Source organism: Halyomorpha halys, unplaced genomic scaffold (genome assembly GCF_000696795.3).
Source record: "Halyomorpha halys isolate HHAL.00 unplaced genomic scaffold, Hhal_1.1 Scaffold24.1, whole genome shotgun sequence".
Taxonomy (NCBI): Eukaryota; Metazoa; Arthropoda; class Insecta; order Hemiptera; family Pentatomidae; genus Halyomorpha; species Halyomorpha halys.
Window position 1 is genome coordinate 497,340 of NW_027107648.1, and position 21,948 is coordinate 519,287.

The window sequence follows — 21,948 nt, forward strand, 5'->3', positions numbered from 1 at the left end:
AAAGAAAAAACATATATGTGATTAATTAAGTATATAAGTAGAATAACATAATTAAAGGAGTAGATATAATGTTATTTAAGCTAAGAGTAATAAGTAATAATAACATAACCTAATTTTAATAGGTTTCAGTACACAAAATACAGATTCAATATTCATATATTACTCTATACATTTTCTTTAATACTTCTTATATACCTATATTATCTGTTATCTTCTTACGTTTTCTGTTATTTCGTATTTCCTTTTAATCATTATGGGTGATATCTTGTTTTTGTTCATAACCCTGATGAAATTCTGAACTAAACGTTGGCACTTATAAATTAATTTTTACTTATTTGTATTGTTCACTGATAACATCACCCCAACCATTTTCTCTTCATAAAATATTCCAATTTTTTTTGTACTTCATGGAATTTTAGTTATATTGGCCTATTATTATATTATCTATCATGATTGTATTTAATTTTATTTGATCCTTGAACAAAACCTAAATTCAGTATACTGCATTGTATGTTAATTATGACATTAATTAAATAATGTTATTCAAGAGTTTATTATTTGAAACCAAAGAAGTCAAAAAATATCATTTGTATTACCAGCCGCATTGTCTATGACTAATTTTTTCTCAGTGTATTTCCCACTGAAATTAAGAAAAATAGAGTTTTCTGAGCCATTCAAATGCAGGCGAATAAAGTAATTTAAACAATGCTTAATAAAACTAGACTCGTTTTTTAGATCTCCAAAAAATTTGAAGTTATAGATTTTGTAATTAATCCTTCATTTGATAGTTTTATATAGAAATTGACCGAATTATTGATGCTTCATATAACCTTATGCCAAACTTATCAATTTACAGGATTATGATGGATTCGACCTGGCCAATGAAAATGATGTTCTGGAAGCCTTTCTGAAACTTCCCCTTCCAGCAACACCTGTTATTGAGCCACCTCCTGTCATCAACGGAACGGTAGTTCATTTCATTACTCTTATTTTTATATTCAAAATAAGTCTTGCCTTTTCATAAAATACTCTTTTTACTATTCAATTTTTTTTTTTTTTTTTTAAACTAAATAAAGCTACGAAAAAATCTTGATATTTAATTTCACTTTTTCTTATTAGAATTCTGTATTTACAACTGCCTTAATCATATAAAAAAAATTATTCAGAACTGCCACTAACACTATGTTTTTTATTGTTTAAAAACTTCATTTTTATTACTCAATTATTAAAAAGCGGTTATCTCATTTTTACAGCATTACGATGAAAAGGATACTGATGGTATATCCCCAGATATCGAAAGGTGATTATTGGACTGCTATCTCTTTGTTACAAAATTTGAGGCTTTGATATTTTATTTTTATATCGATCAATTATAGTTGAAATAATTGATGGAAACACTTTCTAATCGAAGCTGCCAAAACCTTTGCCAAATAATTTGTCCTATGGGATTTACCTTCTAGTTTTTGGCACGCATTCATTAACTTTTACTTTTTTTAATTCACATTGCCTTAGAGAATATATGTATATATTTCATTATATACCGTAAATAATTTGCTTCTTATTTAGTTAGTTAACTTAAAAGTTATTTTTAAATTTCTTTTATTTTTTATTATTTTTTTTTTATAAATTCCTTTTGCTGAATTCCAGGAATGATGAAATTATAAATGCATTGGTACCAAATACGGTTGATTCCGATAAAACAGATGAGGTTTGAAAATCGATATTAATTTGCTTATTAAGTTTATCTACGAGCTGAATTAATTTGAATTTATACCTTGCTTTTACTAATCCGATCATGAAAATACATACAAAAATGTCGTTCACCTCCTTAGTACGCAAAATCATAAGTTGGTTGGTGGCTGGTCGAATGTTATTTTTAATATGTTCTTAAATTTATACCTAACCTAAATATTTTACAGATACATAACCTAAGTAAGATACATGTATTGATATTAAAAAATTAGGTGGAGGAGGAAATTATTGAGGAACCAGAAGAAGTTGAGGTGGTGGAAGAGGTTATCGAGGAGGAACCAGAGGTTGTGGAAGAGGAGGTTGTCGAGGAAACGGTTCATGGATTCTGCTACACACCCTCATTGGCTAAGAGATTAGAGAAAGCTTTGAGAGCAAGGATAAAGAAAGTCCATCCTGTCGGTTTTATTCTTTTGATCTTGTTCCAGTCTTGACTATTATGTCGGTCCTGTTGGTTGAACAGTCTCATTGTCCATGTGTGTCTCTTAGGGAATCATTATAATCAGCTCTGTCTGTATCGCATGACAGTGATGTTCGAAATCTTTTATATTACTTACTTCTGTTCTCATATTAAGTTATTCTGAGATGCATGATGAATCAAATAGTGGATAGATATTACTAGATAATTGGATTATTAAAAACAAAATATAAATAACCATTTAAATAAAAAAATTAATATTTATTATGAAAATACTTTATTTATTGAATTTCTAATTATTAAGAAAAATATTACTAAAAGAATGAGCACGATTATGATAATCATAGGAAGCAGAGTTGGGAAAAAACTAGCTATAGTTGAAATTAATAGCTAAAATTGCCGTGGGTTCGATATTGATTTATCAATGATTCATTCATGAATAAGGGTCGTATCCATGGCAATTTCTGCTATTAGTTTCAACTGTAGCTAATTTTTGCCCATCTCTGATAGAAGGTACTGTTCATGAGAATGCCTTTAATAAATTGTCCTTGAGTTACTCATACGTTGAGAACAGAAATGTGAGTCATCGTGCATATGTTCTTATTAACTGTTAACTGCTAAGATTAATTTCATTATTTTATTTTTTTATGAATTTATTTATTAAGTTGTTATACCTTCTTTGAACAAAACATTAAAATAATTAATTTTTTATTAAATAAATCAATATTATATCCAATATCAGTCTCAACACTTTATTTATTCATTTGTCCAACGTTTCGGCCTTTCTAACCATCTTCAGGGACATCTTCAATATAAAAATCCTTCTCACATAAATTATTATTATCTATTTGCAGGCTATTCTGCCCAGGTCAATTTCTTTATTTAAAGTTAAAACCTCTTTATTTAAATTTTAAAACCTTTCATTTATTTATTCTATAAGATTGTCCACAGTATCAAGTGTTATATGGTGTGGTGTTTGATACTCATTTGATAAAATTGATAAAAATTTTGAAATAATATTATTATAATTAATTTTTTTAATAATAAAAAAACTAAAAAAAGAGAATAATATAATGATAACCAAGAAGTTTTAGGTGTTTACTTTAAGAATTATACCCTTTTTTTTACTCCTTTATTCATTATGTCATCCGAAAAACATCTCGGGTTCTTCTGCCCATTATCAAATTCTAAAATAAAAATATTTACAATTAACAGTTTTAAATCAAATATATAAAAATGAATAGGCTGGTTAAATTTTTTTTATTAAAAAAGTTATTAACAAAATTTTTAACATTAAAAATTAAAAAAACAATAATGATCGTTCATAACTCCTCTACACTTCATCCAGTTCCTACGGTAATACAACCATTGGAAAGATAAATTTCTCCTCTTTTAACTTGCATTAACAAAATTTAGATTTAGTGCCCTTATAAGGACGAAATATTAGTTTAAATAGTTAAATAGCTCTTTTTAGAGAATTTTTTTTTTATAGCAAAGTTAGCGGTTACCGTTTATGTTGCTATAGTTTTACCGTTTTATCACTCCATCTATTAATTGATACCAAAGTTTCAATAGGGCTGAATTATTGTATATACATCTTCAAATATAGCAAGATCGAAGCATTTCTGGGTCTGCTAATATAATATTAAATATTTCCAATCAAAACTGTTGACTTTGAATATTTTTATTTTAGAACTTGATAATGGGCAGAAGATCCCGAGACCCTCAGATAACATAATGAATAAAGAAGTAAAAAAAGACTATGATGAATTCCTGAAGAGAAAAATAATAAAATTTTAGCAAAAAAGATAACTCATCGGAACTTAAGTTGTTGGATTAAAACTTAGTTATTAGATATTAAAATGGAATATTAAATTATTACAGTGGAAGCTCTATATGTCAATTAACTTCACAATTTCTCATTAAAACTTTTACATGAAAAAATAATTAAAATTGTTATTAGAAGATTATTAATTGATGGCATGTAATAAATGAAGAACGATGGTTCGGGTGGTGGTCAAAACTGCAACTCAAATAGTACAAAAATTATTTATTATGCACCGAAATTTCACTCTACTACTTCTCTGAACTTTTTCAAGGCTAAACAAAAGATACAAAAACTAAAAATATTGTTAACAGGATAGGAGTATAAGATGACACGAAATATTATGTGAACTAAAATAGGACTAAAGTCGTCATATTACATTATTTTCCTACTGTGTTGATATTATTTTAGTTATGAAGAAGCCTTGAAACTGAAGTGAAACAGTGGTATATAATGATGTATGTTTTTCTACTCAGACAATCTTCTTTCATCATGAATTTTTTTTTATTAAAGAAAGATACCTAAGAAATCAAAGACATATTTGTCTTTATAGCTGAAAGATAAATTTTTCTATTTAATTTCAGATTTTTTGCATTCAAAATTTGTATTTATACATATAACAACAATATGCATAAAAAAAAACAAACTGTATTTAATGAAAGATCATTGATTGACCATGTGTAATAATGAAAGAAAGATTGTCTGGTCCGGGTGGGGTAAAAGAAAAACTCAAATATTGATTTAACTGTTTATTCTAAGCCTAAGTTCAAAGTTTCACCCCACATTGCAGGGCTTCATCGGGGTTAAAAAAAGATGTGATTACTTAAATGATGTAAACATAAATGAAAAATTGAAAAGATGTACAATGTAATGTAAAAATTAAATAAAAATAATAACAGGTTATAGATAATTAATGTAAAAGGAAATAATAACAGATAAAAAGAAGAAATATAAAATACAGTACAAATTAAGATATGGATAAAGGGCGGTAAGAATAAAGAAAGATAATGATGAGCACAATGTGGGGAGTAGTAGGGATTGATAGTTTAATGTAACTACATTACATTTTAAAGTAAACAGTATAGAAAATTAAAGAAAATATTAATAATATGCATAATAATAAGAAGAAATAAAAAAAAAAATTAAACATATTTTGTTTATTTAAAAACAAATTTGATCCATTTTTTCTCAACTTTTTTTTTTAAAACTTTCCAACGTTTCGACCACTCAGGTCATTTTCAAGGATACCTTTACTTTGTTGTCATTTTCTCTTTTAAAATTCCTAAAAATGCCGGCTAATTGCCTTTGTCTCATCTATAACTTCTTCTATATAATTCTTTCGTAAATTTAAAACTTGTATCAACCACTTCTCTTCTTTCTTTCATTTACATTTGCAAACTTTAAACAGTAAATGAAAGAAAGAAGAGAAATGGTTGATACAAGTTTTAAATTTTAGAAAGAGTTATATAGAAGAAGTTATAGATGGGACAAAGGCAATTAGCCGGCATTTTTAGGAATTTTAAAAGAGAAAATGACCTCAGTGTTCAAAACGTTGGGAGGTTTTAAAAAGAATAAAGTGGAGAAAAAAGGGTCAAATTTGTTTTTAAATAAACTAAACCACTCTCAAACAAGAATATATTAATAAAATTTAATCTATTATATTTTGTGATATGCATTTTTATTGGAAAATTAATAGATTGTAGGAAGGGTATTTGAGTGATGGTTAATAAAGTTACAAAATAGTGAGAAAAAAAAAATTTATTAGTAAACCATTATCTTAACTAATAATTTGTTTTTACTATTTTTGTGTTGTTCCTGATTGCTACACGGACCATCTTCCTACAAACTAGATATATCGATTTTTTGACAAAGTAGCTTTTAATTTCTTTTTTGTTTGCAAACATTAATAAGTATTAAGTTTTAAAAATTTGAGATTCCTTCATGAAATTCGATCTGTATAAGTTTGACTTATGTGTCAAACCCTAATCCTTAGGATCTCTGATTCACCTTATTATGCTTCCTACAGAACTCAGATAAATAACTAAAAGGTTTTTGTTTTTTTTTTGGTTTTTTCACAATCACTCCTACTGACCATTATTTTTACATTTAAATATTATAATAAAAAATATAAATATATCTATTTCTTCTAAAAATAAAATAAACTTATAAAAAAAATAATACCAATAAAAATAAATGTAATTAAATTAAATACTAAGAGTATTTACAAATTAATGATTTATTTGTCGTGAATAGATATGGAAAATTATTTTCATATAATAATGACTATATTTTGTTTTTCATTTTTACTATTATAATTAAATTATCCTTGTATCACAATAGCCCAGAAGGATAATATAGGCAGCAAAACTTATGTGGATCCTTCAGATTGAATTTAAAGCTAAATCATTTATTATTTTTTTCCTTTCATTTAAAGATTTTGTTCTTTGCTACCAAAATATTGACCATTGACCATATTTCATGAAGCTATAATATTTAATTATTATTTATGCCATAATGATGAAATTTAAAAATAGTCCGATCTGTACATTTATTACGGATTTTAACACATACTGAAATTGTTAAAAATATAAACATTTTTGTAGTTCATCACAAATTCTTTCTCGATGATATGACAAGCATGCAATTACACAACTTTCACTAACTGCTCTGGGGGCGAAAATTTCAAACAATAAATTTGTGTTTTTCTATTGCTGTAAAAATTCTTATTGATAAAAATTGAAATGAATATAGACTTATCATTATATAACAAAGCTGTTTACTTCATGATAGCGACCGAGAGAGATCAGACATGCTCGGCTGTCTCCGATTTTCCAGTATAAACTGCTAAATTTCCTAACTTTTCTCCTTTATTTAATTATCAAATTTTTGCACAGTTCATATTTTTATATTTTTTCACTGTTAACAATGTGAAATGGCTAATTTCAAATTAACAAAATTAAAGAAACTTTAGATAAATTCTTTGAAAATTTGGCATTTAAACTGTGTTCAACTATATCAATGAGAATAATATCTAGCTGATATTAAAAATCTCTTTATTGTAGATTGATATAACGAGTTTAATTGGAATCGTTGTTCAAGTTTTTGAGAAAATTGAAAAAATTGTGAAATTTAGGCCGTTCACACAATTATTTTACGACTATTTTACAAGATTAGTTATTTGTACTTGGGGAACCTGAAAACGTGTATTTCTATTCAAAACTCGAATTGAAAATTTTGCACGATCTCAAAACTTCATCTTGCTATACAAACCTATATATTCCCTATATTGATAAGTAAAATAAAAAGGTAAGGTCTAAATTAAGTTGTAATTCTGAATGTGGTCCACATTTTGGTATAATTGTAGAAAAAATCGTGTAGGACAGTGTTATTTTTTAAAAATTCAAATAGTTTTATGTGTTTTGCTCCGTTTTCCATTGAAAAATTATTTTATTTATTTATTTTTTATTTTATTTTATTTTTACTATTTTCTAGTCATTTACAATTGTGGTTATTGCAGAAATCTGTTCATGGCTTTTGCTATACTCCTTCTTTAGCAACCCGCCTTACGAAGGCTTTAGAGAGAGCCTTTTTGAGGAAGAAAGCGGAAGAGATAAAAGTATGAAGTTTTAGGATAAAGCATCCGGCATCCTTTGTTATATTGCATTCTCTCCCATCTTGGATATATTATTTTTTCCTTGTTTCTGTTGTTTTCTGAGGTTTTTTCCTTGTAAGTCTTGAAGAGATGTGTATTCTTGATCCAGATGAATCAGTTGTTAAAAGGTTGTTTATAAATGTACTCTACTAATGTGCACCACTAATCAGATTATGATATGCATGCATTTTTATTATGTGTATAATTTTTTTTTTTCTAACACATTAGTGTACACTGTTTGGTTTAGTTTGGTGCGTGCATTTAATGTTTTATTTTTCGGATTCAATAATTTTTTTTTATATCGAAACACTTTCTATTTGTAAATTGGTCTGATCATTATTTTTTGTAGAAAGAAGATATAAACGATAAGGATGCAATGGATGTGGATAATAAAGAGGTACTTAGTCATTCGTCAGTGTTGTATTATTATATTTTTTTGTTTGCTACTAATAACACTAATTGTAGATTCATCCTTGCACCTTTTAGAGTCAATATATAGTTAGTTATTTTAATCCCTGTTTTGTTTTTTCTTTTAATGGTTCTTTTTTGTCGATCTTGTTTGTTGGTTTTTTTTTTTGTAATAAACATTCTTACCATTGTTTAACAAAAAAATAAAGAAATCTGCCAAGTACATATATATACTATCAGTTATGGTACTCAATTTTCTTTTTGTTTTTTTTTTATACTTCCCCTTATGGTCAAGATCTCGGTAGTAAGAGAGATACAGTACAGGGTACACAGCTTCATGAAGATATTCATTTTCAGATTAATTATTTTCTTAGATTCTGACTGTGATGTTGTAGACATGTGGATTAAACTGGAATGAAGTTAACAAATAGTTTGAATTTTAATTTTGAATATTCTTTTATTATGTAATGTACTTTAGTTAAATAGACTTTTTTTATATTAACAACTAGCGATTTTTTATGTATGTTGTGTCTGTTAATACCTAATGTTTTAGTTTGTTCATTCTAGGATATATAAAGGGTGTTTGCTGATAAGGAGTTATAAAAAAACCAAATTCTCAAAGAAAAAATACAAATTAAAGTTTTTTTGGCTAGTTGTATTAATTTGTTAAATTTTACTCTTTTTTTTCTTTTAAATTACAAATTAAGAGGTAATATGCTGTCTGCTGTGATTAAAATATCTTTTAAATAAGAAATGACTGCGTGTTACTTTTTCTTGTCCAATGTATCATCCTATTTAAAAGTTGAAAAATTTTCATCTAATTACCAACTTCTACAGTGTACAAACTTTGTAAATGTAGGTGAAACAGAGCTAAAGTGGTCAAAAAGGACCTGGTAAAGAGACCTAAAATAAAATTTTTGTCAAGTACAAGTTTTGTGGTATTTTGTGAGTAGGGGATTCAATCCTACGTCACAAAAGAGAAGAAGTTAGTAAATCTCGTACGGATGTGCATGACCGAAACGTTTAATAAGGTACAATCGGTAATCACTATTCTGAGAAATTCGAGGTCCTGTCGGGTTTAGAACAAGGCGATTCTTTATCGTCTATCTTATTTAATCTAGCACTAGAATACGTCATTAGAAGTGTGATGAATACCAAAAAGGGTTTAACTTAGGGTGGTAAAATATGGGTGCTTGGGTATGCTGATGATTTGGTATTATCGAGTGAGGACAAGGAAACTATGGTACTAAATATAACCGCGTTAATAAACTCCAGTAAGGAACTAGGACTTGATATAAATATGGATAGAAACAAAATACATGGTTAACAGTAGAAGAAACCCGAGCAGTTTTGGTGATATAGAAATAGGAGGATATATGTCTGTACAGGTAGAAAGGTTTAAGTATTTAGGTTCTGCATTAACTAGAAAAATAAAAGCGAGGTTCAAGGCGGAAAATTCTTGTTATTTTTTAATTTCCAAACTGCTTACCACGTGCCTTATATCCAAAAACTTAAAAATTAGAATTTACAAAACTATTATCCTTCCCGCTGTTCTTTATGGATGCGAGGCGTGGCCTCTTACACTAAGGGATGAACAGCGCCTTATAGTTTTCGAAAATATAGTATTACTTGAAATATTCGGATGAATTAATGGGAGAATTTAGAAGACTACACAACACTGAATTAACGGACCTACACCTGGTAAATATAATTCAAGTTATAGGTTTGCGGCATGTAAGGTTTTAGGACTTAGTAACGAGCGAATCCCTAAAATGTTAATAAACACTGAACCAACAGGTAAACGTCCAAGGGGTAGACGAAACATAGATGGGAGGATTGCATTAAAACTGGAAGGATGAATGTTTGTAGAGCGATTGGTGTTATCGGAACCTTGTGGTTCGTTAGGCCTTCATTATTATTATAAGTACAAGTTAGGAATACCAGTACTAATGAGGGTTGCCCTCCCCTTAATTATTTTTTGACTTTGTATCTAAATAATAACAAAATTAGCAATTTTTTTATGCTCAAGAATTAAAAAAAGATAAGATTTTCCTAATTCAGCTTGCACCATGTTAGACTAACAATTTATGATGTGTTCCTTAACAGATCCTTTTTACTTTCAGACTGACTCAGCAGTAAATGAGGATCAAGAAGTAGAGGAAGGAAAGGATGAAGAAAACGGGGATGATGGAGGCGACGGAGATGTCGGGGGAGGAGATGCTGAATAAGAACTGTTTTTACATTTATAATGCTGTTTACATTACACTGCAATAATGATATATATTTATGCTAAAAAAAAAAAAAAAGAAGAAGAAGTGCATTATTATAAAGACACACTGAACTATATTGTTTATTTTATCATATTATATATTTTATTTATATCTCAATTTTATACATTTATTACTCTTTATTGTGATATGATTACTGTAAGGTAAAGGCAATAAAATATAAATAGTACGCACTCTATAATCCAGCAGGTATCAAACCAGTGTTAGTTTTTCAAATGCATTTTAAAATTTGTTTTTACTTAGTTAAGGAATTTAAATTGTAAGAAGTTTTAAAAGCCACTGTACAGTACTTTATTTATTATTTATTTTAATTAAAAAGCTCAATTTCTTTTTTTTTTCTTTTTTTTTTTACGTTGTGAACTTGTATGTGTTGCTGGATTACATAAGAGTGTACTGTACTCAATTTTTATACAAGTAAAAAGCTATATTTTTTAATTTTGAACCAATTGGTTAATTGGTTCAGTTGATCTGTTTTTCTTTCTTTATTTTATTTTTTCGAGTCATTTAAAAGTATGCTACTCAGTATTATATATTTTCTGGTTATTCAGAAAGCCTGTTTTATTTTATTCTTCATTAAGGATTGTTTTTCTTGTCATGAATTTTCAATCTGTTTTATGTGGTTTGTATCGATTATTTTAAAATAAAAAGAATAATAATTTAGATGTTAATGTCAACATTTTTTAAGATAATTCAATTTTTAGAACAGTACAAAAACAAAAGTATTGATTATATATTTATTAACATTAGTCTATGCCTAGATTGAATTTTAAAAATGCTGAATAAATTTTGGCAAAGTCAAATTTAATTATATTTTTTTTAGGAAGGTATTTAAATATATGGCTTGTTTCAGTTATTAAGTGGTGTTAGCAAATGTTATTTTATTTTTTGCTTTTATATTACCTTTCTAAAAAAAAATGACTGATTCATTTAGGCTACATATTTACTTGAATTACCATTTATGTCGTTCTAGTGAAAATTGTATAAAGGGCTTTTTTTTTTTATTGTTAAGTGATTCATAAATTTATCTGTTTAGTTTCAGATCCATGTTTATGGAAATAGACTTAGACGATTAAAGTTTGCCATGACACTAAGTCTCTGCTCTTAACATTATTGTGAACTAGACTTACAACTAACACCATCATCGAGCTTTGTATATAAGCTGACTCATAATATTTTTAAGCTAATGCTTTTCTTTACACAAAATTATTTCATTTTATCTATTTTTTTAATATATAATAAATTATATGTTATAGTTAATTTGTTCATCATTCTCCTTCATCACTTTCCTTAAATATTTTTAAATATTAGTTTTACGAGTTGTGAAAACTCATACAATTTTTTTTATTAAATTGTTGGAATATAGTCTGTGTGGTGGTCAATAAAGGTACCAAAATAGTAGAAAAAACTATTTATTATTAACCAACGCTATCTTCCTACAATCCACTTCATACGATCAACTATCTTTTTCCAACTTTTTACTAACTTCTTAGTTGTGAACCTGTAATATTAATATTATTTATAATCTTAATATTTTCTTAAGACTGGTAATTTTTTAAATAAATAATTCAAACTCTATCCATTATAGTCTAAAAACTTTTTATTTCTCTTATACGTCCAACGTTTCGGTCAATCCGGCCATCTTCAGGGACAATCTACTACAAAATAGTTTCTATTGCATGTATGATCCTACAAACAATTTAAAATACTTAACATTATTATTTATAATTTATCTTACCTCAATACCACTTTGAAAACATATAATTTAACAACTCTAAACTTCATGCAGGCTATTCTGCCCAGGTCAAAAATATCAATATCTATGAAACTTTAAAAACATTAGGTAAAAATATTTTTTTGTTAATAAGTATATCCCACATATGTTTAATTACCTAATTAGTCAATTGTCAATTTATTTATCTGCAGACACTATTCCTTAAACCGTTTATCACAACAATGCTTGTAACCTTCCTCCTTAATATTCCTATTAATTATTTCTTTGTATGAAGTGCACACCTTGGTGCTACCTCATTTTAGAATGTTAGTGGATTGTAATTTAATTGAAGACATAAAAGTGAAAGAATATATTATATATTGGACAATGAATAAGAGAGAAATAATATATTAGAATCCATGGTAATTATAGATTATTAACCTGTTGCCAAAAAGAAACGTGTGGATTTATAATTTTGAAGTGGTGAGAGCGAAGATGGTTTATTAATGGCTCTTTGTACCTGAAGATCTGATGTCATAGTGCATAAAGATGGCTACTGCTGGTAAAGAAGATTAAATGAATGAAGGCAGCATCCTCTCTCTTCTTATTTTCACTTGTCTCCTGATCTTGTATCTAGTCAGGGAGCCACTTCCTGGATTTATTCTCGCATCTTGAATTCAGGAGAAGAACGGAGATTATATCTGAATCTCACCGAAGAAAAAATAACACTCTTATCCTGTTTCCTTCAGGCTACATCTAGCTAGCGAGTGTCTTTTTATTTTTGTATCTTGGCCACATGGGGCACTAGTGCAACTTAGCCATATGCGTGAATTGCAGAGGGCCACCTGTTTAAAAATGTAACAGTCTTATTATCAAAAGCTGAAAACAAAAGATAGTGGTATATTTCATGCTGTATTGGTTTCTATGATTTTCTGCTTGTATGCAGACAATATTATAATTCAAAAAAACAAAAATCGAAGAATTGGATGGTCTTCCACAGTAGAAGCTTCATGACATTCTTCACAATAAAAACCTTATTTTTGAAGCCCACACTGAGGGTTTCTTGTCTGATTAAATAACCCTTATTAACACATGTGGATTTATAGTTTTGATAACCTCCCATTTGTTACAGAATTGGCCCAAAACAGATATGCGTCTTTTCATTCCAAACTCCTTAACCATCCTAACCCATTAATTCTTAATCTTTCATCCTTAACAATCTCTGATAATCCTCCGAGGCGTCTGAAAAGAAGATGGCTACGAGACCTTCTAGTTTAAATTAATGATTTTCAAGTGTATATAAACATACTACATATTTACCTATTGTATTATTTTGTACAGTTGTAAATTACAATAAATAAACAATAAAAAAAAAATAATAAAAAAAAATAATTTTGATGATAAAGTATTTTTTTTTTAATTTGACTTTCTATGATAGAGACCAAATTTTCTTCCAATCACATATTTTGTTCCTAAGCTTCAAATGCAGCCAAACTTTGACAGAAATTTAAATCATGAAAAGGATATTCTATTGATAGTAGTTTTGCTGATAGTAGCTGAAAACAAAATATAGTGGTGTATTTCATGCAGTATTAGTATATTTCTTACTTTACAGTATGCAGACAATTGAAAATATCAAATATTGAAGAACTGTGTTGTCTTCACATTCTTCATAATAAAACAATAATAGTTTTGAAACTCTTTAACAAACACTGAGGTTTTTTTGTCAGACACAATAACAAGATAAGCAGCTAAAGTATTATTTTTTTCTTATTTATTAAGATATTTGAGGTTAAAAAACTTCCATTTAGAATATTGTCACTATTCTATATTTGTTGTACTACATTTAGGGTTTCTCCATATTCATGTACTAATATTCCTCACTTTCTTAAGTTAAGTGCCAAATAGTGTATTAAGTAGTAAATAGTACATTACAAGTAGTAGTATTAAATAGTAAATTAAAATTTGAAACATAACATTATTTGAACAGTGTAGTAAATTTTAATTTATGTGACTATATGACAGTATTTCAAGGAGTAATAGATGCACTTAACAAAATAAGGAATATTATTATTTGAAGATGGGGAAACCCAAAACATAGTTCAACAAATATAGAATAGTGGTCATATTCCAAATGGAAGCTTCAAAATCAGCCAATCTTGGACAGAAATTTGAATCGTGGAAAGGACATTCTATTGACACTAGTTTTATTGGGTAGTAAAATAAGTTTGTAGCGTTTTATACTGGTGATTTCTATAAAAACTTCAGATTCTTGTAAATACTTTTAATCAATTATGTATGACCCATTTTGATCTACTTTCATGTTGCCATCTTTCAGGTAATTTTTTAATTTTGGTAGTCCTCGAGCGAATTTAAGTGTTTCCCATTAAGAGAGTTTTGAAGGCCCCGAAATAAGTGAAATCTGTTAGGGCAAGATCTGGTGAATAGGGTGGGTGGGGGATCACACCCATGCCAAACTCGAATAATTTCTGCCGGGTCTGCAAAGACATGTGAGGACAGGCATTATCGTGATGAAAAACCATACCTTTGCGATCATGAGACACTCTCATGAAATATGTTAAGCGTTTCTGTGATATCCCGTGTCGTAGAGTGAGGGTTGTCTGTGACCAATGCTTAAATTTGATCATCAACAGTTCAAGGACGACCCGAGCACATCTTCCAAGTCAAAATTTCCAGTTCTGGACCAAGCAAACCACTTAGGGATGGTACTTTCTCCTAAGGCATCATCACCATACACATTGCAAATTTTGTTAACCATCTATGCAGCAGATTTTCCTTTTCGGAAATAAAAAATTATTAAATAATGAAAATGAATTTTTTTCTCTTCCATTTTGAGCAAGCAAAATACTTCTTAAATATAAGGAATCTGGGTTAAAACTGATGCATAAAAGCACCTTAACTAATCGTTTTTGAGAATATGTAAACATTATTGACCATATAATTTTATAAATACAGAGAGGATTATATTGAAATATTGAAAAACTATGAAATTATGTTTAAATTTACAAATTTATCTGTGTTTCATGAAATTATCGAACGAATAATGTAATAAAACTGAAACTTAATTTAAATAAAAACTAACTAACTCAATTTGTATTTCGCCCCACTAATTGCTTCAATCTGTTGGAGGTGAAGGTGAAGCAAAATCACTCAGTAACAACACTGGTGTTTGCAAATTAAAAGTTAACACTCACTGTACAATAAAGTTTAAATTATATTTATAAAAAAAAAGATTATTGTATTCTTAGGATCATAAATAGAACATTGATTTTTATTGAAAAAACTAAAATTCAAAAAATCAACATTACAATTAAAAATTTTGGCGTAAGTTGTTATTTTTTTTTAATGGTTTAATCAAATAGAAAAAATGAAATTTCAAATAATAAAGGATTCTGCAATTCATGCCAATTTCAAGAGTTTTATCCTTATTTTATATAGAAATAAAAAAATCCTTACAAATGGAGTTAGCTTTCTCTTGACTCTTTAATTATGGACAAATTTTAAGGTTTTTAATCAAAGAAGTTGTTTTTTGTGTATGTTTGACCAAATGAAAGTTACTTTTCATTCAAACACGGTTAGATAAGCTTTCCGTTTACACATTAACATTATAAATTACATAATACAGTTGATTTTTGCAAGATTTGGATGTCTTATTCAAAATTTGAAACTTGTTTTGAAAAAAATAACTGTGAAAATTTGTTAAGGTATATCTGACATATCAGGTATAGTGACATATCTGTCATCAAGTATTGTGCCATATCTGACATATCAAGTATTGTTACATATCTGACATATCAAGTGTAGTGCCATATCTGACATATCAAGTATAGTGACATATCTGACATTTCAAGTATAGTGACATATCTTACATATCAAGTATAGTGACATATCTGACATAGGAAGTGTAGTGACATACCATGTATAATGACATATCTGACATATCAAGTGTAGTGACATATCTGGCATAGAAAGTATAGTGACATATTAAGTATAGTGTCATATCTGACATATCAAGTATAGTGACATATCTGACATATCAAGTATTGTGACATATGAAGTACAGTGACATATCAAGTATTGTGACATATGAAGTACAGTGACATATCAAGTATTGTGACATATGAAGTACAGTGACATATCTGACATATCAAGTATTGTTACATATCTATCAAATCAAGTGTAGTGACATATCTGACATATCAAGCATAGTGACATATCTGACATATCAAGTGTAGTGACATATCAAGTATTGTTACATATCTGACAAATCGAGTGTAGTGACATATCAAGTATAGTGACATATCTGACATACTGTACTATATAGACTTGATACAGATGCAGTGTAGGAGCTATAAATATATATTTTTAAGTAACTCAGTACATATGAACATGTTTTTTATCCACTACTATCAAATTTCTAAACCTTATTTAAAAAGATAAACTTATTATGGTTTTATTTTTATTGAATTGAAACAAATTTAAAATCAAATTAAGCTTATTAATTCTAATTTGTTTTTCTTGGAAATCTATCTCCCTCCTATTTATTACTTTTTGTGTAACAAATTATAAAATAAGACAAATGTATTAATTAAATTGTTTTTGTTCAGAACATAAAGGCTTGATAGGTAGCCCACTTATTCCTATTTTATTTCAGACCATGAGGAAAGGTTTTGAAGAAAGAAAAAAACCCTAAATGTCAGCCTTAGAAGAAGTATAGAAGTTATAATGTTCTTAAACTTAGAAATAAATTTTGTATAAATATAAACCTTTAATTAGTTTTAAAATGATATTAGAGCCCTGAGAAAAGACTTCCCAATCAAGTGAGCATCTGTGTCATTTTGGGTTTTTAATGCACAGTTTTACTCATATCGGGTTTTTCTTCTTCTTCTTTAGCTTCCCTCTTCTTTTTTTAGTGCCTCTCGGTGTGGAGGAGCAATCAGCCAGAAATTCCTCTCTCTCTATCTGAGCTTTTCACTGGACAAAAATATAGTCTCTTATGACAAACATTAAAATCTTAAGACTTTTTGTAAAAATCACTCCTTTTTAAATTCACATTATTCCTCGAGTCTTCAAAGATGGAAATAGTTCCATTATAGTCTAGTATAATGAATCTTTCTAAGAGCAACAGGCAGCTTCAACCCATGCAGACATCATTATTGTGCCATTTTATATAAAAAGTTTTCACAATAAAGGTTTTTTGTGGATGGGTTTATTTGTAACATAAAAAATCCTAAAATCCTTGATGCTCCGATTTTAGGATTTTAGATGCGGGAGGAATTTGATGGTTTGGTAGAGCCCCAGAGCTCAGTTCCATATGTCCAAATTGGTCCGATTATCACAGTGTATAATAATTTTTTGTAGTAAATGGGGTTGTTTTTTTTTACCTCAATGGGAAGTTTAGGGCGTTTGTCATGTAGATGTTGTAGTAATCGAAATCTACGAGCAGTTTCTTGTCGTTTCAGTCTTGTATTTGGATTCCAAGTAAGTCTCTTGTCAAGATGGAGTCCTAAGTATCGAATCTTAACACAACAAATTAATTAATAATTATATTACGAATACAAAACTATATTCTTTTAGTATAAGATAACATATTTATGTAAATTTTTAATGGAATCGTGAAGGGATAAACTAAAAAAAAAAGTTATGAATATATATGTATTTATTAAAATAACTATATATATAAAAACGTATATATAGCCGTTATCACAAATGTTTTGTACAAATTCGTTTCACATTGATCTTGCTCCTTGATGGTCTTCAGTGGTAGTAGTGTCCTGAAGGATGGACGGCATGTCCTGCCTTGGATACGACGGCGTTGAAGCCATTGTGGTCATCGGCGGTGTAAGAGACGGTCCTGATGGTACCATCGGGTTCGACCAGGCTGTACTGTCCCTTAACAACGTCTCCGTCCCTCTCTTCCCATTGGTTCTTCACGTCTCCTGTATAGCCGTCCTTAACGCCGTAGTCGTAGGCGTATTTGGGGTGAGCCTAGGAGGAAATACAGGAATTAGAACACATTAAGGACGAATAGAAGGATATTTGTTATAAGAATCAATGGCACATGACCTCAAAGGCCAGACCTTCATTACGTAATATTCATTATATGATAAAGTACACTGTTTTTGATAGAATATTAAAATACTCGGTCTCTGAAAAAGGTTTGAAAGAATAGAAAGATTATTTCTATTACCATTATCATGAAGTAGAGGAATATACAAGAAGGGACTCGTTAAAGGAAACAGTGCTATATAATGGTTAACAAATATTGATGTTCAGGGTTTTGGTGTCTTAGTTATACAGTGGATTGAGAAACATGACATAGCGGGGTCATTTTTTTAGGTACAAAAAAATTGAGAAGAACCATGGGAATATTGCTGTCGGAATGAAAGAAATTTGTTGCTAACCAAAGAAAATTTTCTAATCTAAACGAAAATAAACTTATTAGCCAGTAGAAAGAATATATGGCACCAAAAACACGTAAAAGGAGAAATGAGGAAGGGTTAAATTCCGGTGGTTAAAGAAGTCGAGGCTGAACTTCCAAAGAGTTAAGAAGTGGAGAAGAGTTCTTTAAATTTGTATGGAGTGAATGAAAATCGCTAAAAAGGAAATTTAATTTAGTATTACCATTAGATGGAAAGTGTTTTTTAACCCCTTCCTGGCCATTTCTAACGTACGAGGATTTCTAGATTGCAAAGGTCTACACTCGCATACAACGGTCTCTAGAAAGTGTGACATTAAATTAGTTAAACTTTGACTTACGTAGTAGTCTACTGCTCCATGTCCTGCATATCCAAGCCCAGCTCCTGCTCCGTAACCCAATCCTCCATGGAGTCCTCCCAGAGCGCCGCCGTAGTAACCTCCAGCATGGCCGAGGTAACCGGCTGCGGCGAGTCCCATCAGGGAGAAAAGGAGTGAGACCTGCAAGCATTGGATTATTTATGAAACACTTTCTTAAGATTCTGACATTTTAAAACAAAATTTTTGAATTTTATTATACATACTCTACACCATCTATATAGCTGACATCCCAACGACTCCTAACACTATCCTTACCACGTATGCTGATGACACATGTGTGCTCACAGTTAGTAATAACCCTTTGATTGCATCCCAAACTCTCCAGTCCAACATCACAACCCTCGAAGAATGGTGTCGAAATTGGAGGATAAAAATAAATCCCAACAAATCACATTTACTCTTCGTCGTAAACCTGCCGACTGCCCTACAGTATACTTTTATAATGCGGCTCTTACCCCTGTAGAACAGATTCCTTATCTTTGACTACATCTTGACAAACGACTAATCTGGGATCCTCACACAAGACTGAAAAGACAGGAAACTGCACGTCGATTTCGACTATTACAGCACTTACTAGACAAACGGCCTAAACTTCCAACTTATTACTGACAACTTATTAAAAGACTGATCTACAAGACAATAATAAGACCCATCTGGACATACGGAGTTGAGCTTTGGAGGTCTACAAAACCTTCGAATTTCTCTCGTATCCAATCCTTACAGTCCAAAATCCTCAATGCTCCTTATTTTGTTGCTAATAAAACCATCCATAAAGACCTTAATGTTCCTTATGTAACCGATCTACCCCGAACCCGATATCATTCCTTCCATTATAAACTCCCCTCTACTAATGGAGTACCTCAATTACGTACGCGTCATTGTTCACTTTTGGACATAGATAACAATTGTAGGTTAGATTATAAGTTAGTAATAAGTACATAGATATATATTTAGGGATAGGGTAGATATAATTAGAATAAGATAGGATAGGGTCTTTGTTAGTTAAGATTGTTCATTTTAATTTACAATTAGTTTAAGTAAATCTGTACTTCAATAAACATTAAAAACACATATTTCTTGTCGTGGATATGTAAGTTAAAACAATATTAATTAACCTTGCAATTTGAATACTTTATAAAATAAAAATTAAATAATTGAAATATGTTTTTTTTTTATTTAAAAAAAAAAGGGAGGGCTTAAAAAATAAAAACATCATATTCATTTGTTGACGGAAGGACACTGGAACATTGGCCTATACGACCAAAGGAAGGCCATCCTGTGGTGTATTGCAGGTTCACGGTGCTACCTTGATCTTGACCCACTTCTTGGCAAGGAACCTGTTCATCAAAGAGGGTTACCAACCGAATCGGCATTGCTTGCCATTCACGGTTCGAATTGCTCTCGTTCACCCGATTCGCAGAAAGTTTCACCTGTCTTAATTCAGAAAGGTTGTAGTTATGAAGACATTGGATCCATTGTTCGGGTGAACGGTACTGTCCCATCACCTTCGGCCTAGTGTTATGGGAAACTAATGAGAAGTTAATTGTGAGAAACTTCATAACGCAGGATACTCGTTTCCACAAAAGATTATTTGTCTTAAGTAAAGCAATATCTTTGTCAATTTTTTTCACTGCTACCCATCTTGTTAACGATCTATTATTAAAAATACTAACACGATTCTTTTGATACCAATTTTTAAATTGTACAAAAAATCAGGTGAGAACAATTTAAAAAAATAAAAATCAACACATTTTTCAAAACCATAAATTAACTAATGGTGTGTATAAAAAAAAGAAGAATAAAATGACCATTTTCTTTGATATAAAATAAAATTAATACTCAAAGTATAGTCCATTGTTATCTACCGTCATTAGCCACCTGCTAGCTAATTTCTCGATGGCTGTCAAAGAACTCTTGGACCACAATTTCAACTTCCACAAAATTATCAATTATTTTTCCTCTGAAGGAATTAGGCCATGGATCGAAACAAGTAGTAATCCGATGGTGTGAAGTCTAGAATATTTGGTGGATCAGGCAGAATTTCGAACCCATGAAGTTCTATAAACTTTTTTTCACAAATTTCTAACCTCTTAGCTGGTTGCTATGGAGTAAGTTCGTGAGGGACCAGTCTACTGCTCTTTCTCACCTTCCCCATGAAGAGTATATGGCGACTGACAGTATCTTTCGACACACCACACTCCCTGGCAAGTTCGTGAGTACTTGTGAACGGATTTGACTCAATATCTTCCTACAGAACCTCATCAATATCCATTAATGGTCACTCGGAAACCTTCTTCCGGAATTCTTCTTCACCTTCCCCTTCATATTTAATAATTTCACGAGTTGCCTTAGTGGCTGACATTTTTTTCCAGTAATGTCTTAAAATTACGATAATTTCGTAGGACACTGTCATATTTCTTCTTTGAAACAAATAACCTAACTGAGGCTTTTTTTGAAGAACTCAAATGGGGTTAAACAAGCTTAGATAATGCTCTAAAGAGATTTTTAAGGATTGGTAAGTACTAAATAGGATAAATATTTACAGTCCTTTGAAATCTGGAATTTGATAAAACGATTATTATTTTTTTATACACCCCATTTTGAATAATTTTGGCAATATAATACAAAATTGATTCTGATTTGTTCTAATTTTAAGGAAAATATTGTTAAGGGCCCAGGGATTCATAACCATCTTCTATTGCCATAATTTATTGCATTGCAAGTAAATTAAACAGTGTCAAAATTTGGCCATTTTTTCAACAAATAAAACGTGTTAGGGTACACAATCGCACTTTGTGCTCTAAGAACTTAAGGAACTCCTTATAAAGTGCAAAAAAATTGTCCATTCAGTTTTTGCCCTTAACACTGTGAATTCACCATCAAAGATGTACGATTACTTAAAAAAAGATCGAGCAATTCATCACTGATATCGGTAGGAACAAATAAATATTCTTTAATTCAAGCATTAAAGAATATTTATTTGTTGAAGTTTGTCGGGGGGTGCGGTCAGCAAAGAACAACATAAATAAACAAAACCATATTTATTTATTTTATGCCGACGTTTCGACCTGAGTTTCA

At 29.7% G+C, this 21,948-nt stretch overlaps 2 protein-coding genes across 4 annotated transcripts in view; one reads left to right on the forward strand and one right to left on the reverse strand.

The window, feature by feature from the left end:
• Positions 1-11,597, forward strand: part of LOC106682646 (SH3 domain-binding glutamic acid-rich protein homolog) — a 15,814-nt gene extending 4,217 nt beyond the window's left edge. The window contains exons 3-7 of one of the 3 annotated variants that reach the window (XM_014423619.2): positions 857-967; positions 1,965-2,147; positions 7,510-7,608; positions 7,994-8,041; positions 10,176-11,597. In XM_014423619.2, coding sequence (XP_014279105.1) covers positions 857-967; positions 1,965-2,147; positions 7,510-7,608; positions 7,994-8,041; positions 10,176-10,280 — 546 coding nt within the window. In that variant the 3' untranslated portion in view covers positions 10,281-11,597. Of the gene's footprint in view, positions 1-856; positions 968-1,253; positions 1,301-1,647; positions 1,709-1,964; positions 2,148-7,509; positions 7,609-7,993; positions 8,042-10,175 lie in introns of all 3 variants that reach the window. The other 2 variants (XM_014423629.2, XM_067046025.1) reach the window with 2 other exon arrangements.
• Positions 11,598-17,713: 6,116 nt separating this feature from the next.
• LOC106682443 (adult-specific cuticular protein ACP-20) overlaps positions 17,714-21,948 on the reverse strand; it is an 11,052-nt gene continuing 6,817 nt past the window's right edge. Inside the window, exons 2-3 of the mRNA XM_014423301.1 lie at positions 18,832-18,990; positions 17,714-18,060 (exon numbers count right to left, since the gene is read on the reverse strand). Of these exons, the coding sequence (XP_014278787.1) occupies positions 17,830-18,060; positions 18,832-18,990 (390 nt within the window). The 3' untranslated portion in view covers positions 17,714-17,829. The remainder of the gene's footprint in view (positions 18,061-18,831; positions 18,991-21,948) is intronic.